General features: G+C 43.3%; 1 protein-coding gene across 1 annotated transcript in view; it reads left to right on the top strand.

The window, feature by feature from the left end:
• LOC133370748 (sialic acid-binding Ig-like lectin 13) overlaps positions 1 to 13,079 on the top strand; it is a 92,566-nt gene extending 79,487 nt beyond the window's left edge. Inside the window, exon 9 of the mRNA XM_061597489.1 lies at positions 13,031 to 13,079. Within this exon, the coding sequence (XP_061453473.1) occupies positions 13,031 to 13,048 (18 nt within the window). The 3' untranslated portion in view covers positions 13,049 to 13,079. The remainder of the gene's footprint in view (positions 1 to 13,030) is intronic.
• The last annotated feature ends 6,739 nt before the right edge of the window (positions 13,080 to 19,818 follow it).

The raw sequence follows: 19,818 nt of genomic DNA, 5'->3' as shown, positions 1-19,818 counted from the left end.
ATTTTTCTCCAAGGTTTAAGTAATGTTGCAATCAGATCTATGCATTGGTATTGATGGGCCGAAGGAGCATTTGCAGCCGGAGGAAGGGGGAGACAAGTGGGCACTGAATTAGTTATGGTGTGATGGGGAGACCTGACTAGGAATGCCAGGGATCAGTTTGTGGTTCAGCTCTGGACCCACTATGCAAGAAGGAACACTCATCTCTTTGCATTGGATTGCGATCTCTTTTAGGGTATATTAGGTTTATTAGATTGACTGATTTATTAGAGTTTGTACTTGCCCTTTACCATCAGATCCCAGGGCAGATTACAACAATGAAATATACAATTATAAAACAATCACCTGCCCCTCATCCCAATCCTTATCCAGCTGTTGAAAGAATTGCACTGGCTGCCAATTAGCTACTGGGTGCTGGTTTTGGTGGATAAAGCCCTATGCAGCTTGGACCAGGACACCTGAAAGATCGTCTCACCCCTTATATACACAACCAGTCACTGAACTCTGCAGGTGAGGGCCTCCTGCAGATAGCATCTCATCAGGAAGTCCATTCTGCACAACAAAGGAAGCGGAAGTGCCAAAGTGTTAGGGCACTTACCCTTTGGAATTCCCTCCCCTTAAATATTAAACAGGCATTGGCTCTGTTGTCTTTTTGGTGCCACCTGAAGACCTTCCTCTCCCAACAAGCCTTTTAAGTGGATACCTTATTCCAGTCTGCATCTGTATTGTAAGTGTTTCTAAAGATGTTTTAAAAGATTTTTTGCTTTTAAGATTTTAAGTTGTTTGGTTTTTAAGATTTTTTAAAAGATGTTTATCACTTGTTGTTTGCCACCCTGGGCTCCCTTTGGGAGGAAGAGCGGGATATGAACTAAATAAACAAATAAATCAGTTACAACCATATATAAAAAAATTAAAAACAGTTCCATATACAAAAACAATCCCATATATAAAAACAATGCAAACATTTGAAAAACAATTCTAGATGTAAAAACAGTTACAGGTAATTCTGACATAGATGCAGACAGAGATTAAGATCTCCACCTAAAAGGCTTGTTGTAAGAGGAAGGTGTCTTCAGTAGATGCCTAAAAAACCACAGAGATGGTGCCTGTCTACTATATAACTGGAGGGAATTCCAAAAGGTAGTTGCTACAACATTAAAGACCTGATTCTATCTAATATCATGTGGCACAGACCTCCTGATAAGAAGATCGATGGGGTATATAATGGATGAGACAATATTTTATTTATGTATTGCTTCACACAAGAAGAAGTCCCAAAGTGATTTACAATGAGAATAAAATACAGTATAAAATACAGAATAAAATATAGTAGGAAAAATACATAAACCTATTAAAAACATGTTGTCGTTCACAAGTTGAATATGAGCCAACAGTGTAATATGGATACAAGAAAGGCAAATGCTATTTTAGGCTGCATTAACAGAAGTATAGTTTCCAAATCACATGAAGTATTGGTTCCTCTCTATTTGGCACTAGTTAGGTCTCATCTCGAGTACTGTGTCAAGTTCTGGACATCACACTTTAAGAAGGATGCAGACAAACTGGAACGGCTTCAGAGAAGGGCAACAAGGATGATCATGGGACTTGAAACAAAGCCCAATGAAGAGAGGCTGAAAGAACTGGGCATGTTTAGCCTTGAGAAGAGAAGACTGAGGGGAGATATGATAGCATTCTTCAAGTCCTTGAAAGATTGTCGCACAGAAGAGGGCCAGGATCTCTTCTCGATCATCCCAGAGTGCAGGACACGGAATAATAGGCTCAAGTTACAGGAAGCCAGATTTCAAATGAACATCAGGAAACACTTCTTAACTGTTAGAGCAGTATGACAATGGAATCAATGACCTAGGGAGGTGGTGGGCTCTCCAACGCTGGAGGCATTCAGGAGGCAGCTGGATAGCCACCTGTCAGGTATGCTTTAATTTGGATTCCTGAATTGAGCAGGGGGCTGAATTCAATGGCCTTATAGGCTCCTTCCAACTCTACGGTTCTGTGATTCTATGATATCAGAGTAAAAACATCCAATCAGTGAGGCTGCCCAAATGCTTGGAAAAACAAACATGTCTTTGTTTGGTACCAAAACGATGACCAAATGTGCACCAGATGGGCCTCCCAGGGAAGGGCATTCCACGGTAGGAACTATAGTCCAAATTACAGAAAGTTTATTGACAACTTTCTGTACAGGCTTCCATCAAAGATTCCGGGACAGTTTGCAACATTAAAACCAGAATATAATCGGAACAGGTCTCTACTTAAAAACACAATAAAATAGTAATTGGAGTAGCAGGAAGATTAAATTCTGATAGTGCTGGCCCAGCAGTAAGGCAGAGCGAGGTGGCTTCCTCGGGCAGCAGATACTCGGGGGCGGGGGCACAGTGATGAAACCTTGGAGGACAGCAGGTTCAGCTTCACATAGTTTTCCAGGTGCCACTCTTGCCTACTCTTGCCCGCATCTCTGTGGTGCTGATCTCTTGGCCAATCTCAACCTGGAAAAGGGATGTGGTAACAGGATATATGTGGGTGGGGGACACACAGAGGAGACCCCAGAGAGTGACATGCAGCCCTTGAGTCACAGGTTTCCTATATGTGTCTTCAGCTTCTTAGAGCCCTCCAATGCAGACTAGGGGCCCGATACTCTATATGTGTAAAACAATATCAGATCACTTTAAACAGTCATGGCTTCTCCCAAGGAATCCTGGGAACTGTAGTTTGTTAAGCGTTCCAAGATTTGTGAGGAGACCCATATTCCCCTCACAGAGCTACAATTCTCAGCGTGGTTTAACAATCAGTTCCTCTTCACAGACAACTGTAGGAGGGGAACAGTGGTCCCCTAACAGTTCTCAGCACCCTTAGAAAACTATAGTTCCCAGCATTCTTTGGAGGAAGCCATGACTGTTTAAAATGGTATATTACTGCTTTAAACATGTAGCCAGATGGAGCCAGATTGGGGACATGCAACATTGGCCTCTGCAATTGGCCGGGAGTATGAAACCTCTAGCCTGGCAATCACTGGGGATCACATTATGTCCTGCTTGCTGACTTCTCAGAGTCATGTGGCTGGACTCGATGGGCCTTTGACCTCATCCATCAGGGCCTCTTCCTAGGTTCTGCCCATATACTGTGTACACAGATCAACGGAGATCAGATTTGTGATGGTAAGAGGGAGGATAGGAGGTGGGGGAGGAAGAGAGGCGATGAGCTGTGTGCACGACTCTAATACCCAGGATAATCATGCACCATATTTCACCTTGGAAGTCTCTGTTCTGAGTGGGAGCGGTTCTTGTGTTGACGAGGCGGCATGAAGGATTCCTCCTGCTGCCTGTGGGTTGGCAAGTGGGAGGGAAGCATGAAAATCGATGAGAATATCAGCGTCTGTGGTTTGAGAGACACAGAAATAGACCGCAGCAGAGATGCATCATCTTTGACAGTCACCATTTCTGCCTTTGTGTCTTTCACCCACGAGCAGGAAGTGAGTCAAAGGACAGGGCTCCATTGTGTGTTCAATATGGGCCAGGGCCAGCCTGCACTCTTAAAATCTTGGCCTCTTCCTTGTAGCTCTTGTCCTTTTTTTAATATACATCTTACCTCTAGATAGGGATGGGAAGATCTCTCAATGGAAAAATCCTACCATCTTACCTAGGGGAAGAGATAGAAAGATCTGACCATTTTGGTTCTCTCCATTTCCCTTTTCCCCCAAAACTTAAATCCAGTTCTCCACATTTCTGTAGCAATTTGTGATTTTTTTAAAAAAAATCCTCATGAAAATTCTTCAACATTTTAGTGTGAATTTCACATTTTTGTGCAAAGACAGTGTGAAGAAAACAAATTTTGTATGTGGTTTTGACTAGCGTGCACATTTTTGAAAGCACTTCCTCCTAATATAATGCATTTTTGTGTGTTATTTTCACCAATATATTCATTTTTGTGCACTGTCTCCCCTAAAATATGCATTTTTGCAAGCATTGTTTGGTTGGAGAACTGCATCGCTGAATTGGGATAAGTGTGAACTGGGAAGGATGGGCATGTTTCTGTTTTCATAATGTTTTGGAAAGTGCAAACTTGAGGGACTAGGCTTTAAATGTGAATGGAATTGAATTTCTCTTCCATTCCAACCTTGAGGAGATCACATGAGACAGGAATAGAGAGATTCCAGCCTGTAGATCTAACATGCCCCACCAGGCCTTAACCTGGCACTCTCCCCAGACCACAGCTCCTTCCTCAAGGGCATACCCTACCCTATCCCAATGAGCTGCCTACACACCAGGATGGGGATGAAAATTGCATACTCCCCATTCTTCAGTTGACCGGTGTGGATCAGCTGAGGAGTGAGGAGGGCCTGATCTTCATCCCCGTTGCAGTGCGCTGGGTAGAGAGGTTTAAATCTCTACCCTGTGTGCCACTCTTGGGACGAAAACCACCCCTCCTCAGCTGATTGGAGCAGATCAGTTGAGAAGTGATGGGCAGTTAAGATTCCATTCAGAAGATTCACATTGTAAGAGGAACCTTGAAAGTTTTTCTGAGTGTAACTTTGGCAGCTGCACCAAGAAAGCTAGAGCTAAAAAGAAGAATCTGCAAGCAAATCAAAAGTCAGGAAGACTCTCCAGTTTCTCAGGTGCTGTTTTCGATTGTGAAATTTCAAGTTCAGACTTCAAATCTGGATACTGGATGTGAAATATTACCTGACAATTTGGAATCCAAATGCTTTTGGAGTAAGCTTACTTTTGCCTCTTTGTCAATCCCTCACTCCAAGCTGTTGGATGAGCTGCCATGATGTTCACAGAATATTTAAAAACATTCTAAGCTGTCAGGGGGAAACAGTCAGCAGTAGAATGTTGATAAACACTGTAGACTTTATGCGGGCAGTGAAACAACCTGGCTGAGAAACAACTTGCTTGAGGTCAAGAGATTGACAGAATTGCCTGTGTGCTGTAGATGGAGCTTCGAATGTTGGTATACTGTGAAGTTAAAGTTGTAATGAGATTAAAATCACGCAGGGAATGGATTAAATTTCATATTTTTATTTGAATTAACCAGCCAAATCTTTGGCTGCAGGTTTCTCATTAAGATACTAATGCAATATGCAAGTGAAACACACACACACACACACAGATAATAGGCACCATGTCAGTTAAGCAGACAAAGTGTGTGTGTGTGTGTTTGGTCTAGTACCTAGCACAGTAGTGTTAATCCTGATGTCACAGCCTCAGTGCCTATTTCATATGTTTTTGGTCCTGTCATATATTTTTAAAGATACATTGGGAAATCATAAAAAGGTGCACATCGAGTACCTTCATCTATCAACTGAAGTTTGTAGTCTTAATTCCCACAGAGGATTTGGGGATCAGTTACCCTATTTACTTCTTCTACCAGTCCACAATGGGTCAATTATCAGTACTAATAAGCCCTAAGCAGTTATGAGGGTTGGTCACTGTAGATGGGGCTCTCCGACAGCTTTATCTTCCCAGTTTGGCTTGACGAAGATGCTCTGAAATGGGTCTTCCTGGTTCAGAAGTTCTCTGAGCCTGGGCTAGTCAGTTCTTTCAAGGGCATGAAAGCAACATTGATGGTTTCCTATTGATCTGAACGCTGTACTGGCTGCATCGATACAGCCCAAGTAACCTAGAAATCACTTGGGAATCGACCAGACAGTAAACTGGCCAAATGATTTCCTATGGTGAGCGTGCACGCGCGTGCGCGCACACACACACACACACACACACACACACACACACACACGGGTGGAGATGGAGGGAATGAGTGGCACAAGATCTAGTGCAGGTGGGGATATGCACTCTAGAAGCACACATTCCTTGGGGCTGTGCCAAAGAGTGGGGAGAAGAAGGAAACTGCCTTCTCCAGCTCTGCTTTAGAACTGAGGAAAAAGATCCGAGCCTGCGTTCAGCTGACCTCAGCCTCCAACCAGTGCTGTAGTGGAGGCAGAATGCAGGAGAGTGCAGCTCTGGGACTCCCCCCCACCCAGAGTAGGAACAGTGATGTCATCTGTCAGAGCTCCAGAGTAAAGGATGGACTTTCCTGGTTCAAGCATATGAACAAAGTGATGAGGCTTTCAAGTAGGGATGTGAGGAGTTGCCAATTTCTGTTCTGGCCCGTGTTCATTGCATGCAGCGTTGTTTCCACTCTGCTGCAGTTTGGCTTCCGACAAAAATGACATTATTCATCTCTCTGTCTGCTGTGGCAGAATTTTATATAATTAATTATGCCATTAATTATGTTATCCCACACCATTCATTTCAATGGAATGCAAAGTCATCAGTTGTGTATCCTCTGTAGTCTGAAAACAGCAATGGTGAATACTAGTCTTGTTTGCTGGATTGATTTCTTTGCAGACAGGGGACAAATAAGGGAACATTGGCAATTTCTGATCCCATTTATGCTGGAATTCTCTGACATCCGTACTTTCAAGTTTATGACAGATTGGGCACACAAGGAGTTACCATTGGTCCCTCTTCCTCAGTATTATCTACACTGACTGGCAGTGGCTTTCCAGAGTTCCAGGCAGGGGAATCTTTCCTAGCCATACCTAGAGTTGCCAGAGACTGAACCTGTAACTTGCTAAACAGGTGCTGTATCACTGAACCATGCCCCCCCCGATTAGCATAGAGGAAGTCAGAGAATGAGGAAAATAATCAAGCAGAGGCTGGTCACTTCTTTCCTTTTCTTTGATGGGGATCCTACTTCACACTAGCACTTTAAGTGGTCCCAATGGTTTGCAAGATTGTTTGTTTTCCAATGAGAAGCTAAAGGTTGCCTTTCAGCTGGCTGAAGATCTTCTGTTAAAGCTCAAGTTGAACTGATGCAGTCAGAAGTAAGCAAGAAGGGATGGGGAGGGAGGAGGAGGGGAAGCAAGCTTGGCCATCAGTTCTGAAAGCTGCAGTTCTTATAATGATTAGCTGGAATGGAAACTGTTCAGGTAGCCTGATGGAATGGCTGTCACTACGTGAGAATTGAGAGGAGCCAAAGACAGCTGGTCTCACAGCAGAGGCAATGGGATAGCTCTGCTTCCCTTCTGTTCATGGGCTCTGCAGCCTGATGGAATTGCTGCTGCCAGATTACAGCTGTGGAGAGCCAAAAATGATGAAATTCCTTCAAAAAAATTGTCCTCCTGACACCTTGGCTATTACATATTACATGCCAGGAAAAGTCTGCCCTGTTCTCTTGGGCTTGTAATGGCCATTTGATCTGTCAAGAATCAATCACAGAAGGAACTAGCAAAGCCATAAAGGAAAGAGGACTTCTGAACATGGACAAGGTGTATTTCTGTCACTGCATTGCTCACCTCACTAATCTATATTGTTGTTGCTGCTGCTGCTGCTGCTGCTGCTGTTAATAATAATATTAATAATAATAATAATAATATCCTGCCCGTCCTCCCAGGAGGAGCCCAGGGCTGCTGAACTCTTAAGGTAGAACAGAAGGGCTGTGGCTCAGCAACAGAGCACCCGCCTTGCATGCAGAAGGTCCTCGGGTCAATCGTCAGCCTCTCCAGATAGGCTGGGAACGTCCTTTGCCTGAAACCCTACAGAGGGTGGGGAAATAAATAACCATTAGCCTGTGCAGCTATTACATTTATCCTAACTTCATCCCCTTTGATCCCACCTTCTTCTCTGTTACCCTTTAGACAGATCAAGTTAATTGATAATAGTTAATCTTATACATTAATGTGTTTAAAATGATTCTCCTAATCCAACCCCGTTAGTCTCTTCATCTGTTTAATCTAGTTAAAGCATTACATTGTAATCCTTAATCTGCGTACTGGAAGATTTCTCTCCTCTCCCCACCCCACTTACTCTCTCTTTTTACCTTCCAGCACCATTAAGTATGGGATTGATTAGGACAGAAGCTCTGGACCAAGGCCGCTGGGGAGAGGGATAGCAGAGAATTTCCAAGTGGCCAGTGGAGGCTGGTGGCTCCGATGTCAGTGAGGCAGTGAATCCTCTCCGGGTTTTAATCCGAACTTTCAAGGAGCTGTCCAAGGTGCTTTCTGTTTAAAATGGCTGAGGGTCTTGGCAGACCACTTTATTATTTTTCTGCCTGTTGTAGCAATTGTAATGTGTGGTGCTAGATATTGTTATGATTTTAAATTTATTTTTACAGACAGGCTGCGAACCACCTGTATTGAGCAGGGGGTGGGACTCGATGGCCTTAGAGGCCCCTTCCAACTCTATGATTCTATACTATGAAACTTGCGGACCACTGGTGGCCCACAGACCACAGTTTGGGAACCCCTGGTCAACATGGACTGGCAGCGTATCCAGGATTTCAGGGGACACTACCAGGCCTCCCTGAGCTGCTGGGGATTGAACCTGGGACTGTCTGGATGCAAAAAAGATACCCTACCAATGAGCTAAGGCTGTTTTATATTATTCCTAATGCCATGTAGTTTTTCTGTATCCAAAAATGGGGCAAGAATTCACCCCAGGTGCACTTTTAATTGCAGATTTTGCATAGAAGTAGACCTAAAATATGTTCCTTCTTGGACATTGCCACTTGCATGATAGTAAACAATATCCCTAAATTTCAGCTGTAGACCTTTTGTATTTTTTTTCTCACTGTACAAAAATGTTTGGGAGTAAAAATATCTCAAAATTTCTAATTGAACCCTTGTATGTGGGGTTCTTTTTTAAAAAAAATCCCATTCAATGTAACATAAAATTCCAATAAAACTGATCCAGAGAAGGAGACGTAAATACCCATATACAGAGTTTTCTTTCTGAAAACCCCAGAGTGGGTGAGACAGAAACTATCCCAAAGAAATTTCTAGTGATTCCTATTTTCGATCCTTTTAAAACTCCAGTCAGTGGAAAGTATTGGGAATGGAGACTAAATGTCCAGTGGGGTTTTTCAAATAAAAATGTACATAGGGAAGCACAGTTAAGATCCCCCCACTCTCTCTCACACGCACACACACAAGCACGTGGCTTGTTGTGGGGCATTTTACAACCCCGATATAAACTGGAATTTGCCTTGGGGTAGTACACTGTCCCCTAACCCTTCTGTATTACATTTTTGTGTTTCTGTTGAGGGTTTTTGTTTTTATGCTTGTCAATACTTTATTTTGGACTTGAAATTCTGCTAACATCAGTAAAAAAAGAAAGCAATTGGCCTCATGGGATTAAGGGGTGGGGCTTGTGGCATAAGGGATGGGCCTTTGGCATGCCTGCCTTTCTTAGCTCCACCTTCCAAGTTCAACCTTGATCCCCCCCACACACACACACCTTCCCTTTCATTTTCATTGCCTCCTCCTTTTCATCCTCTCTATCTCTGTTCTTCCCATCTGGGCTGACTGAAAGGAGAAGGCTTCTTCGTACCTGTTAACCATCTTGGGCTCACCATCCATGAAGCCACTTAAGACCTTCATTACTATGTGTGGCACGAGTTTAATGAAGTGGTTGAGCTCTTGTACGGCATAATGAGGAGTACTCTGCAAGGCTCATTATATTTGCTTCCCCTTTTCGGCAGATTCTGTTTCTGTATTCCAGAATTCAAAGAAACAATAACTAGAGAGAAGCCCTCCCTCCTTCAAAATATTATTAATAATAATGTTTTTTTAAAAAAAATAGAACACTCCTGCTTCTTTTGAAGTGATAACCCTGATTATGAATCCAGTGAAAGCTTTTGCTCCCATTGCATCTTACTGGAAATGAGGCTTAGAAGATCTCAGTGGCAACTGGTGCCCATTGGGACTGGTGGGTTAGAAGGTGACAAGGCATTTTTAAAGTAATAGCTGTGTGTCCAAATGGACACCTAGTCTTAGCTGTTGGACACCTAGTGGACACGAACAGACATATAAAATTTAACCAAGAACACAAATTCAGATTGGATTCTAAATAGATATTTTTGGGGGAGGGGGAGCGAAAGAAAACCTTTGCGGGAAGGTAAAGCATTGCTCTTTTACTACAAAGTATAAAGATGTATGGGAAGCTCACAATCAGTCCTGTGCACAATAGCCCTCTCTCCCACTTGTGATCCCCATGAACTGATCCCAGAAGTAACACAACAACCTCATCATAACTAATAGCCGTTAATAGCCTCATGCCCCATGAATTTGCCTAATCCTCTTTTAAAGGGTCTAGGTTGGTGGCCATGTGTCTTTTATACCTTTGAGCTTCCTCTCGTGAGCTGTGATCACATGAGCTACACCAAACAGCATTAGGGGTCATTGTGCAGCTCCCATTTATTTTGATGAGCAAGAGATTTTCCCACTGGATTGTTCATTAATGGGACTGAGTGTTTTTAGTACAGCTGCTAGTCCTGATGGCTCCATGCTACCTCCACATTCAGAGGCATTGTGCCTGTGGATACTAATTGCCGGGAAACATGAGCAGGAGAGGGCTATTGTCCTTGCGCCCTGCTTGTACACTTCCCAGAGGAATCTGATTGGTCACTGTGGGAACAGAATGTTGGACAGGTAGGGGCCTTTGGTTTAATCCAGCAGGGCTCTTCTTATGTTCTTATGTTTTTCCACCTCAAGCAGCAACATTCCACGGGCTGACCCCTGACCGTTAAAATTGTTGGCAAAGTATTGCAAATTCTGTATGATTCTGTCCCCAACCCTTCCTCAAACAACTGTCAGCAATCGTAATGCAAACTGTGATTTCTTCAGAGTGTTGTATTGTTGGTCAGGGCATGGAATATATAGCCCTGAATGTTATCTGAACTAACATTTCCATCTGGTTATAATTTCATCATCATCATCATCATCATCATCATTATCTTTATTTATACTCCGCCCTTTTTCCAAAATGGAACTCAAGGTGGCTTCCAGATTTCATTCTCCTTGCCAGATACCAAACAGGAAAACAGTTCATTGGGATGGAGAGAGAGAGAGAGAGAGAGAGAGAGATTGGGTGCTTTTTATTCTTCCTATATTTTCTATTAACCATGCTTTTTATTTAAAAAGAGAGTGAGTACCTTTTCTTTTAGAAATCTGCACATGCTCAAAGATATCCTCTCCTTAAACTGATTTGGTTTATTAGCCACTGAATTTATGTTCTGCCTTTCTCCCAAGGCACTCACATTAGCAAACATTTTGCCCCCAACCTCACAACGACCCTATGAGGCAGGTCAGAGAGAGAGAGAGACTGTGAGCTTCGTGGCTGTGTAGATATTTGAACTGGGCCTCTTTAACCTTAGTCTGCCCCTCTAACCCAGGAGTGGGAATCCTATGGTCCTCCATGTGTTGTTGGATTACACCTTTCCTCATCCATGACCCTTGGCCATGCTGGCTGCATTATAATGAGACCTGGAAGCCCTGTGGAGCTGCTGCCAGTCAGAATAGACAATAATGGGCTAGATAAATGAAGAAACTATATATGTAGGGGGGAGGGAGAAATTCAGTTCAGTTTGCGCTGAAAGGTGAACCTGTCTAATTCACATTTTCTGAAATAGTACACGAACTGAAACACAGCCCTCATCTGAAATTCGCAATTCTCAAAATTTAGCAGCACAGTGCTCCAGCCAAGCAATGCATACAAAAATGCATTTACTCAGGTAAAGTGTGCATGAAAATGCATACATTGGTGAGAAAAGTATTATGTTAGGGGAATTATGTAGGCATTATATTAGGGAAAACTGCTCTGCAAAAAAATGTGCTCATTAGGCAAAACTGCATACAAACCAGTGGCGGCTGGTGGCTCCATGTCAGTGGGGCAGTGGAATCCGCTCTGGGTTTTTATCTGAACTTAGATAGCTCTTTGAAAGTTTGGACTAAAATCCAGAGCAGACATGGAGCCACCGGCCACCACTGAGAGAAACGTGCATATTAGAAGAAGTTCACACTAAAATGCTGATGAATTTACATGAGGACTTTTAAAAATAATATCTCCGATGCGGAAATACGGAGAACTGAAGATTGGAAAAATGAGAGAGGACCTGAAATCGACCGATTTGCTCATCCCTGGGTATACAGCCCCTTCAATGGTCCTCCGATGCTTCAGGCAGAGAGTCTTTCTTAACCGTTGACATGAGGGCCATTAAACCGGAGATGGCTAGGCAGCCCTGTAGCCAGCCTTCCTTGTTGGGTGGGGCAACCATATTTCTAGGTGGAGCATTTTGGGGTTGGAGGCGCATAGTGCCAGCCAATCCCCACCGCCTTCACTAGTGGAGAGGATGTGAGAGCCGGGGCAGGGGAAGGGAAAGGCAGTAACTTTCCCCCCTCATTCCTCCTCCATGCAGAGTGTGTGTTAACTTACGTAATGAACTATGTAAAGGACAAGAATGAAATGACTGGCATATTTTTTGTTTCACAAGAAAAAAGGATATGAAGAATACAGTGAACAAGGAGATGCCAAAAGGTGTTAACTCATTCTTGAGGGTCCATTCTTCTAGTTTTGTTCCTGACCTTTAAATTTGCCTTGCTATTGTACAATCAATTGAAAACTTTTTGACTGGTTGCTATACAATGAAGTGAAAACTAATTGTAGAAAGCAATTGGATTTTTTTTTTTTTACTGGTTGCTGGGTGGATTTTTCTGCCCAGAAAACCTGGAAAAGTCTCATGCTAAGCTGCACACATTGGGAAAATCAGAAATTAGGCCTGAGTTACAGCCTAGGTGACCAGCCAGGTAGCTAGCTAGTTATACTGCGGTATTCCTCTAAGGCTCTTTGGATCCTTTGCCGTAAAGTACTCAAGAAAAAGAAGAAAAAATAGCCACTATGATTGTGAGCATAGTGAGTGCTTTAAAAGAGTAAAGGGTAACTTAGAGTTGATATTTTTTCAGATCACTTTTAAGTTATCTCTTTATTTTACCCTTTAGCTATAAGCACTCAATCCTGCTGTACTCATCACGTTAACTGAAGAATAGACAAACTCTTACTTCTTACTGATGGCACATATTCTTCTTTATTGTTGGCTGGATAGAGAATACAACTGAAGCTGAAACAGAAAAGCAGAGCAAAGTCCAAGCGGTGTAGTCTAACCCTAGCCAATAATACATTCTAATATTTAACTCTACTGGTCATATTACTATAACGGCTTTTTTTCTTTTTCTTTTTAGGATCATTTAAGTAATTAAAGGAGATTGTGATAATGAAAATCCATCCTCAGTAAGAGAAAGTTATGAGTGAGCAGGGTTTGGGGGGTTCTTCCAGATGAAGCTTTTGTTCTGCACTTGCCCCTCCTTATTTAATGAATTCTTCAGGGGGTCCTAATCTTAAATTGCTCCTGTTCTTAAAACAAGCTCATTCTTTAAACGGAGTCTGTTGTCATCTGTCAGGTCACAAATTAAGAAGACAATTTTACCAAAAACTCCAGGGGGGAGAGGAATGAGGCACAGCTCTAGGGTGCTAGGAATCTGCCTCTGGGATATTCTGCTTGCAGGCAGGCAGATAACCAGTGAGGTATGGTCCTTCTGGAACCCTCTTTTTTCTACCACAAAACAATGGAATGGCACTCTGGACATGCTTATAGGCATGTTTCCCTTAAAAAGTCAGACCACCGTATCTCTCTCCTTTTTAAAATGGATTGAGAGAGGAATCTAAGGGAAGAATCAAACAGGGGAAGGCAGAAGGCTGAAAACCAGGATTACACAACTCTCTGTTAAATCATCCCCCCCGGTGCAGTGGCAGCTGGTGGCTTCACGTCAGTGGGGTAGTGAAACCCACTCTACATTTTAATCCATAGGTTCAGCACATTGGACAGCTCCTCAAAAGTTTGGCCTAAAACCTGGTGTGGATTCCACTGCCCCACTGACATGGAGCCACCAGCCACCATTGCTTGGGCTATCTGTGAGTTTCCCTCACTCCACTCCAAGAAATCTCCTAGAGGGGAGGTACAATCAGGAAGACATACCAACAGCAACAATTGTCCCTTTTGTTTGTTGTTACTTTGTGTCTGCTAGTAATAAATACAATCGGTTTGGGTTTGGGTGGTCTCTGCAGGAGGTGGGGGCAAATCCCACAGTCCAGCTAAGGTTGGGGTAGAGGGTGTGGTGGTCCTGTGTATGTGTTGGAGGGGGACTGAATCAGGACTCCAGTGGTCTGTTCCTAGAGCATTGCTATGGGTTTCCTCCTCCAGTACAATGGACATAATGAATCCCTAATTAATTAAATGTCTGTTGCAACCACCATTAGCATTTGCCATTTATTTAGCAAATGAGTGATAGGCACTACACAGGAACAACAAGGCCCCTCCCCAGAGGGCAAGCTGTATGGCAGGAGTGGCTAACCTGTGGCCCTCCAGATGCTGCTGGACTAAAGCTCCCATCACCCCGACCATTGGCCAAGCTGGCTGGGGCTGATGGGTGTTGGAGTCCAAAATGTCTGGAAGGCAGCAGGTCAGGGAAAGCTGGTGCAGACCATCCCAGACTAGATGGACAAAGTATGATCTGGCATTTTGAACGGATAACAAAGTCTGAGAGTTCCTTTCTTCGCTTCCATTGAATCAGGCTGCTGTTCAAAGGACGGGAGCAGAGCTATAAATACGGTGGCAGATCAGATTACTCATCCTAACCCATTCTGTCTAACAATATGCCCGACTAATATGAGCAGCAGCATAGCTAGGGATAGCTGGTGCCCATTGAAACTGGCAGGGCGGAAGGCAGGCAGCCCAACTGTAGGAGCACCCAGAGCCAATGATGGGCAGAACCAATTAATTCTGGTTTTGTCCCAATCCTCCTCCCTGCTGAGTTCTGCAAGGGCAACCCTGAGGCTGAGGAGGGTGAGGAAACTGATAGGCAGTGCCACCCCCTATACTGTGTAAGTAAGGAAGTAGGGGGCTGGCTGAGGGCAGACTGAGTTTGGGGGTGCCCCACTTGTCCTAATGGACTCTACGTATAGTGTAGTGCCTGAGAGTGAGGAACAGGCCAGGATCTCCTTGGTTTAACTTTCACCTGTGCCGTGAACTCATGTCATGGCTTTAGGCCAGGAATGGGGAATCTTAGGCCAAGGGGCTGAAAGCGGCATTCCACATCTCTCAGGGTTCTCCCCAGCCTGCCCCTCTCACTGGCCCTGCTCTGCCCTCTCTTGTCAAGCCTGTCTGAAATGCATCCCTGAACTGGGACGAGGCCTCTTGCTCTCCTGAATGGAGAATGGAGAGACGTGTCTCTGTGCGCATGGACATGGATGTGGTAGAAACCTGTGGCTTTTGTGTGCTTGGAAATGGAGCTTGCTGTCCAAAGGTACGAGTCACATCCATTGCCCCACCCACTTTCACCAGGTCCTCCCTCTGAGGGAGCCTCGGAGGGTGGTTACAAGGGATAGGGCCTTTTCAGATGTGGTTCCGCATCTGTGGAATGTGCTCCTCAGTGAGGCTCTTGCTGACATCTTTTCAGCGCCAGGTAAAGACTTCTTTATTCCAGGCATTTGATAGACTGAGATGATGCTTATATTAGTATGCTGCAAAAAAAGAGAGTCAAGGGGGCCCAAATATCTAAAAGCTATAGTCTATTAGAACAAGACATATGAATAGAAAATTAACAATATCTAAAAACAGAATTTATTATAAAAACAAATAAATGAAATCTATTAGTAGAAGGATAAATGATACAAAAATGCACAGGTTTCACAACACAAAGAATACATTATCGTTATCATCATTATCATCATAATTGAAATGGAAATAAACTGCCTTTAAGTTGATCCCAACTTATGGCAACCCTGTGAATAGGGATTTCATGGTAAGCGGTATTCAGAGGGGGTTTACCATTGCCTCCCTCTGAGGCTAGTCCTCCCCAGCTGGCTAGGGCCTGCTCAGCTTGCCACAGCTGCACAAGCCGGCCCCTTCCTTGTCTGCAGCTGCCAGCTGGGGGGCAACTGGGCTCCTTGGGAATATGCAGCTGGCCCATGGTGGTAGTGATTTTAACTGACCCTTGACACCCAGGAGACCCGAGCAGGGATTTGAACTCACAGACTCTGGACTCCCAGCCAGGCTCTCCTCCCCACTGTGCTATACCAGCTGTTTCATCATTATCATATCATCATCATTATATCCTGCCCTTCCTCTTAGAAGGAGCCCAGGGCGGCAAACAAACACTCTAAAACATCTTAAAAACAACCTTTAAAATATATTAGAAAAATATATACATAAAATGCTCTAAATCTGAATGGGAGAAAAAGCTGAGCAAGAACTATGCACGAATCAAAGTAGGACAGGGCCTGTATATAGCACATAAGAATGTACTATATGTGTGTATAGTTCAATCAATAATCAATATTGTTTGCACAGTTGATTTTATTGCACAGTAGCCTATCTGGATTATGTGCCAAATGCATTTCAGTTTCTTAGACTTCTTCGGCAGCCTGTTCTGTTGTAGTGTCCTTTGGACATGAGTTCACCTGATACAATTATAAATAATTTTATAAAAATATGTATATTGAAAGCAAGCAATAAACAAACTCCCCCCAATGTGCTCAATGGTTTAAAACCATATTTTGTTCACCACTTGCAATCTAGGAATTGCTTTGTAAATATGAAATAAAGCAGTCCTGTTATCCAGTAATTGCTAGTGTATGCCATATTTTTTGATAATCTGTAAAAGAGAGTGCATGGAAAATGAGTAGCCATATCCCAAATATAAAATATATATGTAAGTATATTTTTAAAATCATAAAAAGCATGATATTATATATTTATTTTGGTTTTAACAATGTTGTAAGTCGCTTAGAGACCTTCAGGTAACAAGTGACTAATAAATCTAATTAACAATAATAATAATTTTGCATTTGGCCCCCAGAAGAAAAGATTACCCAACCCTGCTTTAAGTAAACCTCAGTCTCCCATCTGCAACAGGAGGATCATACTGACCTACTTTGCTGAGTTACTGTAAACCAGATCACAAGAGGATAATGAACTGCTTTACCCTCAACAGCACTATTCAGTGATGCTAAGTATTAAAAATAATATTCTCCTTCATTTTGTCAGCACAGCCAATGGGGATTTCCTCTTTAAATTCATATTTCTGGCACTGTCGAGGGTGCAAGACCACTGGGGCACATTGATTCTGGCTTCAAGGTCGTTCTTGCTCCTGCCAAGTGGCCAAGGACCAAGCCACAAGAGTTGTAGGTGGTTCTCCTGCTGCGTAATGCTTGCTGTTTTCTATTTCTATTGCAACGTCTCTTGATCTTGTGTTTTATTGTGTTTTTAACTCGTCAGCCACTTTGAAGGCCCTTGGGTGGCAAAGCAGCCTCAAAACATTAATATAATCAAATAATATATAAACAGCAGACGGCAACGAATTTGGAAAGACAGCGGCTGAGTTATTTCCTAAGAAGTCAACAGTTAAATTGAAATTAGGATATGCGGGGGGGGGGGAACGAAGGTGTGTAAATTCTAGATAGCTCCAGTGGGTAAATTACACAATTTAGCCAAAAGGCATTTATTATAGGAAGGAATGGGGAAAGGTTTGGTGCAAAGCAAGACAACTCAGAAGGGAGGGGGAGGGAACAGGAGAAGGGCAATTCAATCTCACATGGTATAATTCCAAGAAAAACTCCATGTTTTTTTAAAAAAAACATCCAAGGGTTTCTGCCATCTGTACGTATGGGGCACAGATATCTGGAACACATTTTGCCAGTTTCCCCACTTTGAGCAGAAGATGCCTCACTGTAAGGCTGGTCTCCTTCATGGCAAATCCCTGGCTGTGCTCCAGAGAACTTCATCAGTAGACTGCGTTCATTCACTATGCTGGGCACCTGAATCTGTGCATGTGTTTATCTGCCAAACCAACTGTCAAGGGCAGTGCTCTTGTGGAGGTGCAGGAAAAATAAAATGAGGGCATAGAATTCAGCTGGCTGAGAATCTCAGTTCTCTCTCTTCTTAAAAGCAAGTTTCTAGCCCTTATTGTCACAAAGAACGTGCAGGTGGTGTATGCTGAAATCTTAGAAGTTCAGAGAGTTGTCATGTGCCTTTCCTAACTCCTTACCCTGCCTAACTGCAACACAGGAGAAATAGTGCAGTTTTGGAAGGCAAATAATTGTACACATTTTTAAGGCAAGATTTGAATTGTCTGGGTGCAGAGTTTTATCTATCTATTTTTTTGCAGTAAAGAATATACACACTCCTGGCTTGAATGTTATCACTCAGCTGTTTGTGATGTGCGTGTTACACAGTGTGTATGAGCGGTAGGGGATGTTTTCAAACCCAGGATCCCAGCAATCAGTTGACGGATCTGGACCGGGGTCAGGAGTACAGCAGACAAAGGCAAAAACTAGATTCCTAGGGCTATATGTGGGCTGGGCAACTCCCCATTCTGCCAGCCAATTAGAGGGCTGATGTTGTATCCTCCCGTTTTTTTCTATTCCTAAAAAAAAAAGAGTATGGGAAGCCTGCAAACTAGTTCCCAGCTCCAAACCATAAAATTCCTTGTTCAATATGATTGTGGTAATATCCATATGTTACAGAATGCACCTACTGAATCCATCCAGAACGGATCACAGAGGGCAGCCTCTGTTGTTTAAAAACTGTGCAGCACTGTTGTGCAGCCTTGTAAACAAGCCAGCAGACATTACTAGCCTGCTATGATGCTAGTAGTCTGTGATTCCCTGTTATCCATGGGAAAGGAGAAGTCCTTTCGCCTGCAGCCTACATAAAAACATAACTTTTAGCCTCTTGGCATGCTAGGGAAAAAAGCCTTATACTAGACAGGCAGAGGAGGAATTGAGTAATGCTTCCCACCTCTGTCATGAACCTGTAATGGTCATGAGTTATTAAAAATCTAATAGCAATACTTTGGCTCCAGTAAGGGACTCTGGGAGACGGTTACAGTTGGAAAAGACAAGCCTTTGCCAATTTGCAAATCTGAGTTTCACTTCCCAGCTGAAGATGGTTAGAGAAGCTTTAACAAGCTGCACCTGTTTATCTTTGCTGATTAGCAAGTGCCTGGTACCCAAGGTCATCCTTGGCCTGTACAGTTGGAAAACACAGTTGGGAGGGGGGCCTGAAGGCGCGAAAATGTGAGAAACATCGAGAAGAAAGTTACATCAGCCAATTCCTGATTGGTCAATTAATCTTGGACCGTTAGGATCCTTTTCCCTTAAGTATAGGGCTAGAGACCCATAGCCTTTGTTCTCTGTTACACCACATTACAACTGCTGGGCACCATTCCTCGAATGGGTTATGTGAGAGAATGAACGCCACCATTAATCGAATGTTAAGGGCGTATGTGTTAGAACATCCTAAAGATTGGGATGTAGCTTTACCTTTCCTGATGTTCGCCTATAGGGCTACTCCCTCTGCCAGCTTGGGCTATAGCCCCAACCAGCTAGTTTTTGGAAGGGATCTGGTGGGGCCTTTGTCATTGCTCAAGAATGAGTGGGAAGGAAGGTTGGAAGCTATGCCTGTGTCGGTAGTAACTTACCTCCACAATTTACAGAATATTCTAAGAGATGTTTTGGCTGTCGCTCATGAGAATTTGGGGGAGGCTCAACAACAGCAGAAGGCCCATTATGTTGCTCAAGCTAAAGAAAGACAATTTGTTGTGGGGTCAGACATTTTGGTACTAAAGGCCCAAGTGGACAATAAGTTATCGGTGGCCTGGGAAGGCCCTTTGATTGTCAAGGCCCAGTTGACAATCAATTATTTGCTAACTGACCCTAAATCCCATAAGAAACCTAAAGTATACCATGTGGATATGATGAAGCAATATTTTTCTAGGAAATACCTGGTTTTGACTTGCACTCCTGCTTTTGAGGTTGCTGAAGACGCTTTATCTCGTTTACCTGTTCCAGTTGACTGATATTTGACTTCTGCCTATTCCACTGACTGATTTCCCGGCTCTGATGACCTCTGGACTGTTTTTAGACCTTGTTTTATTCTTTTACGCTTTTAACATGTTTTATGGACTTTTAT

This window comes from Rhineura floridana, chromosome 15, assembly GCF_030035675.1.
Source record: "Rhineura floridana isolate rRhiFlo1 chromosome 15, rRhiFlo1.hap2, whole genome shotgun sequence".
Taxonomy (NCBI): domain Eukaryota; kingdom Metazoa; phylum Chordata; class Lepidosauria; order Squamata; family Rhineuridae; genus Rhineura; species Rhineura floridana.
This window is presented reverse-complemented; position numbering and strand designations above follow the sequence as displayed.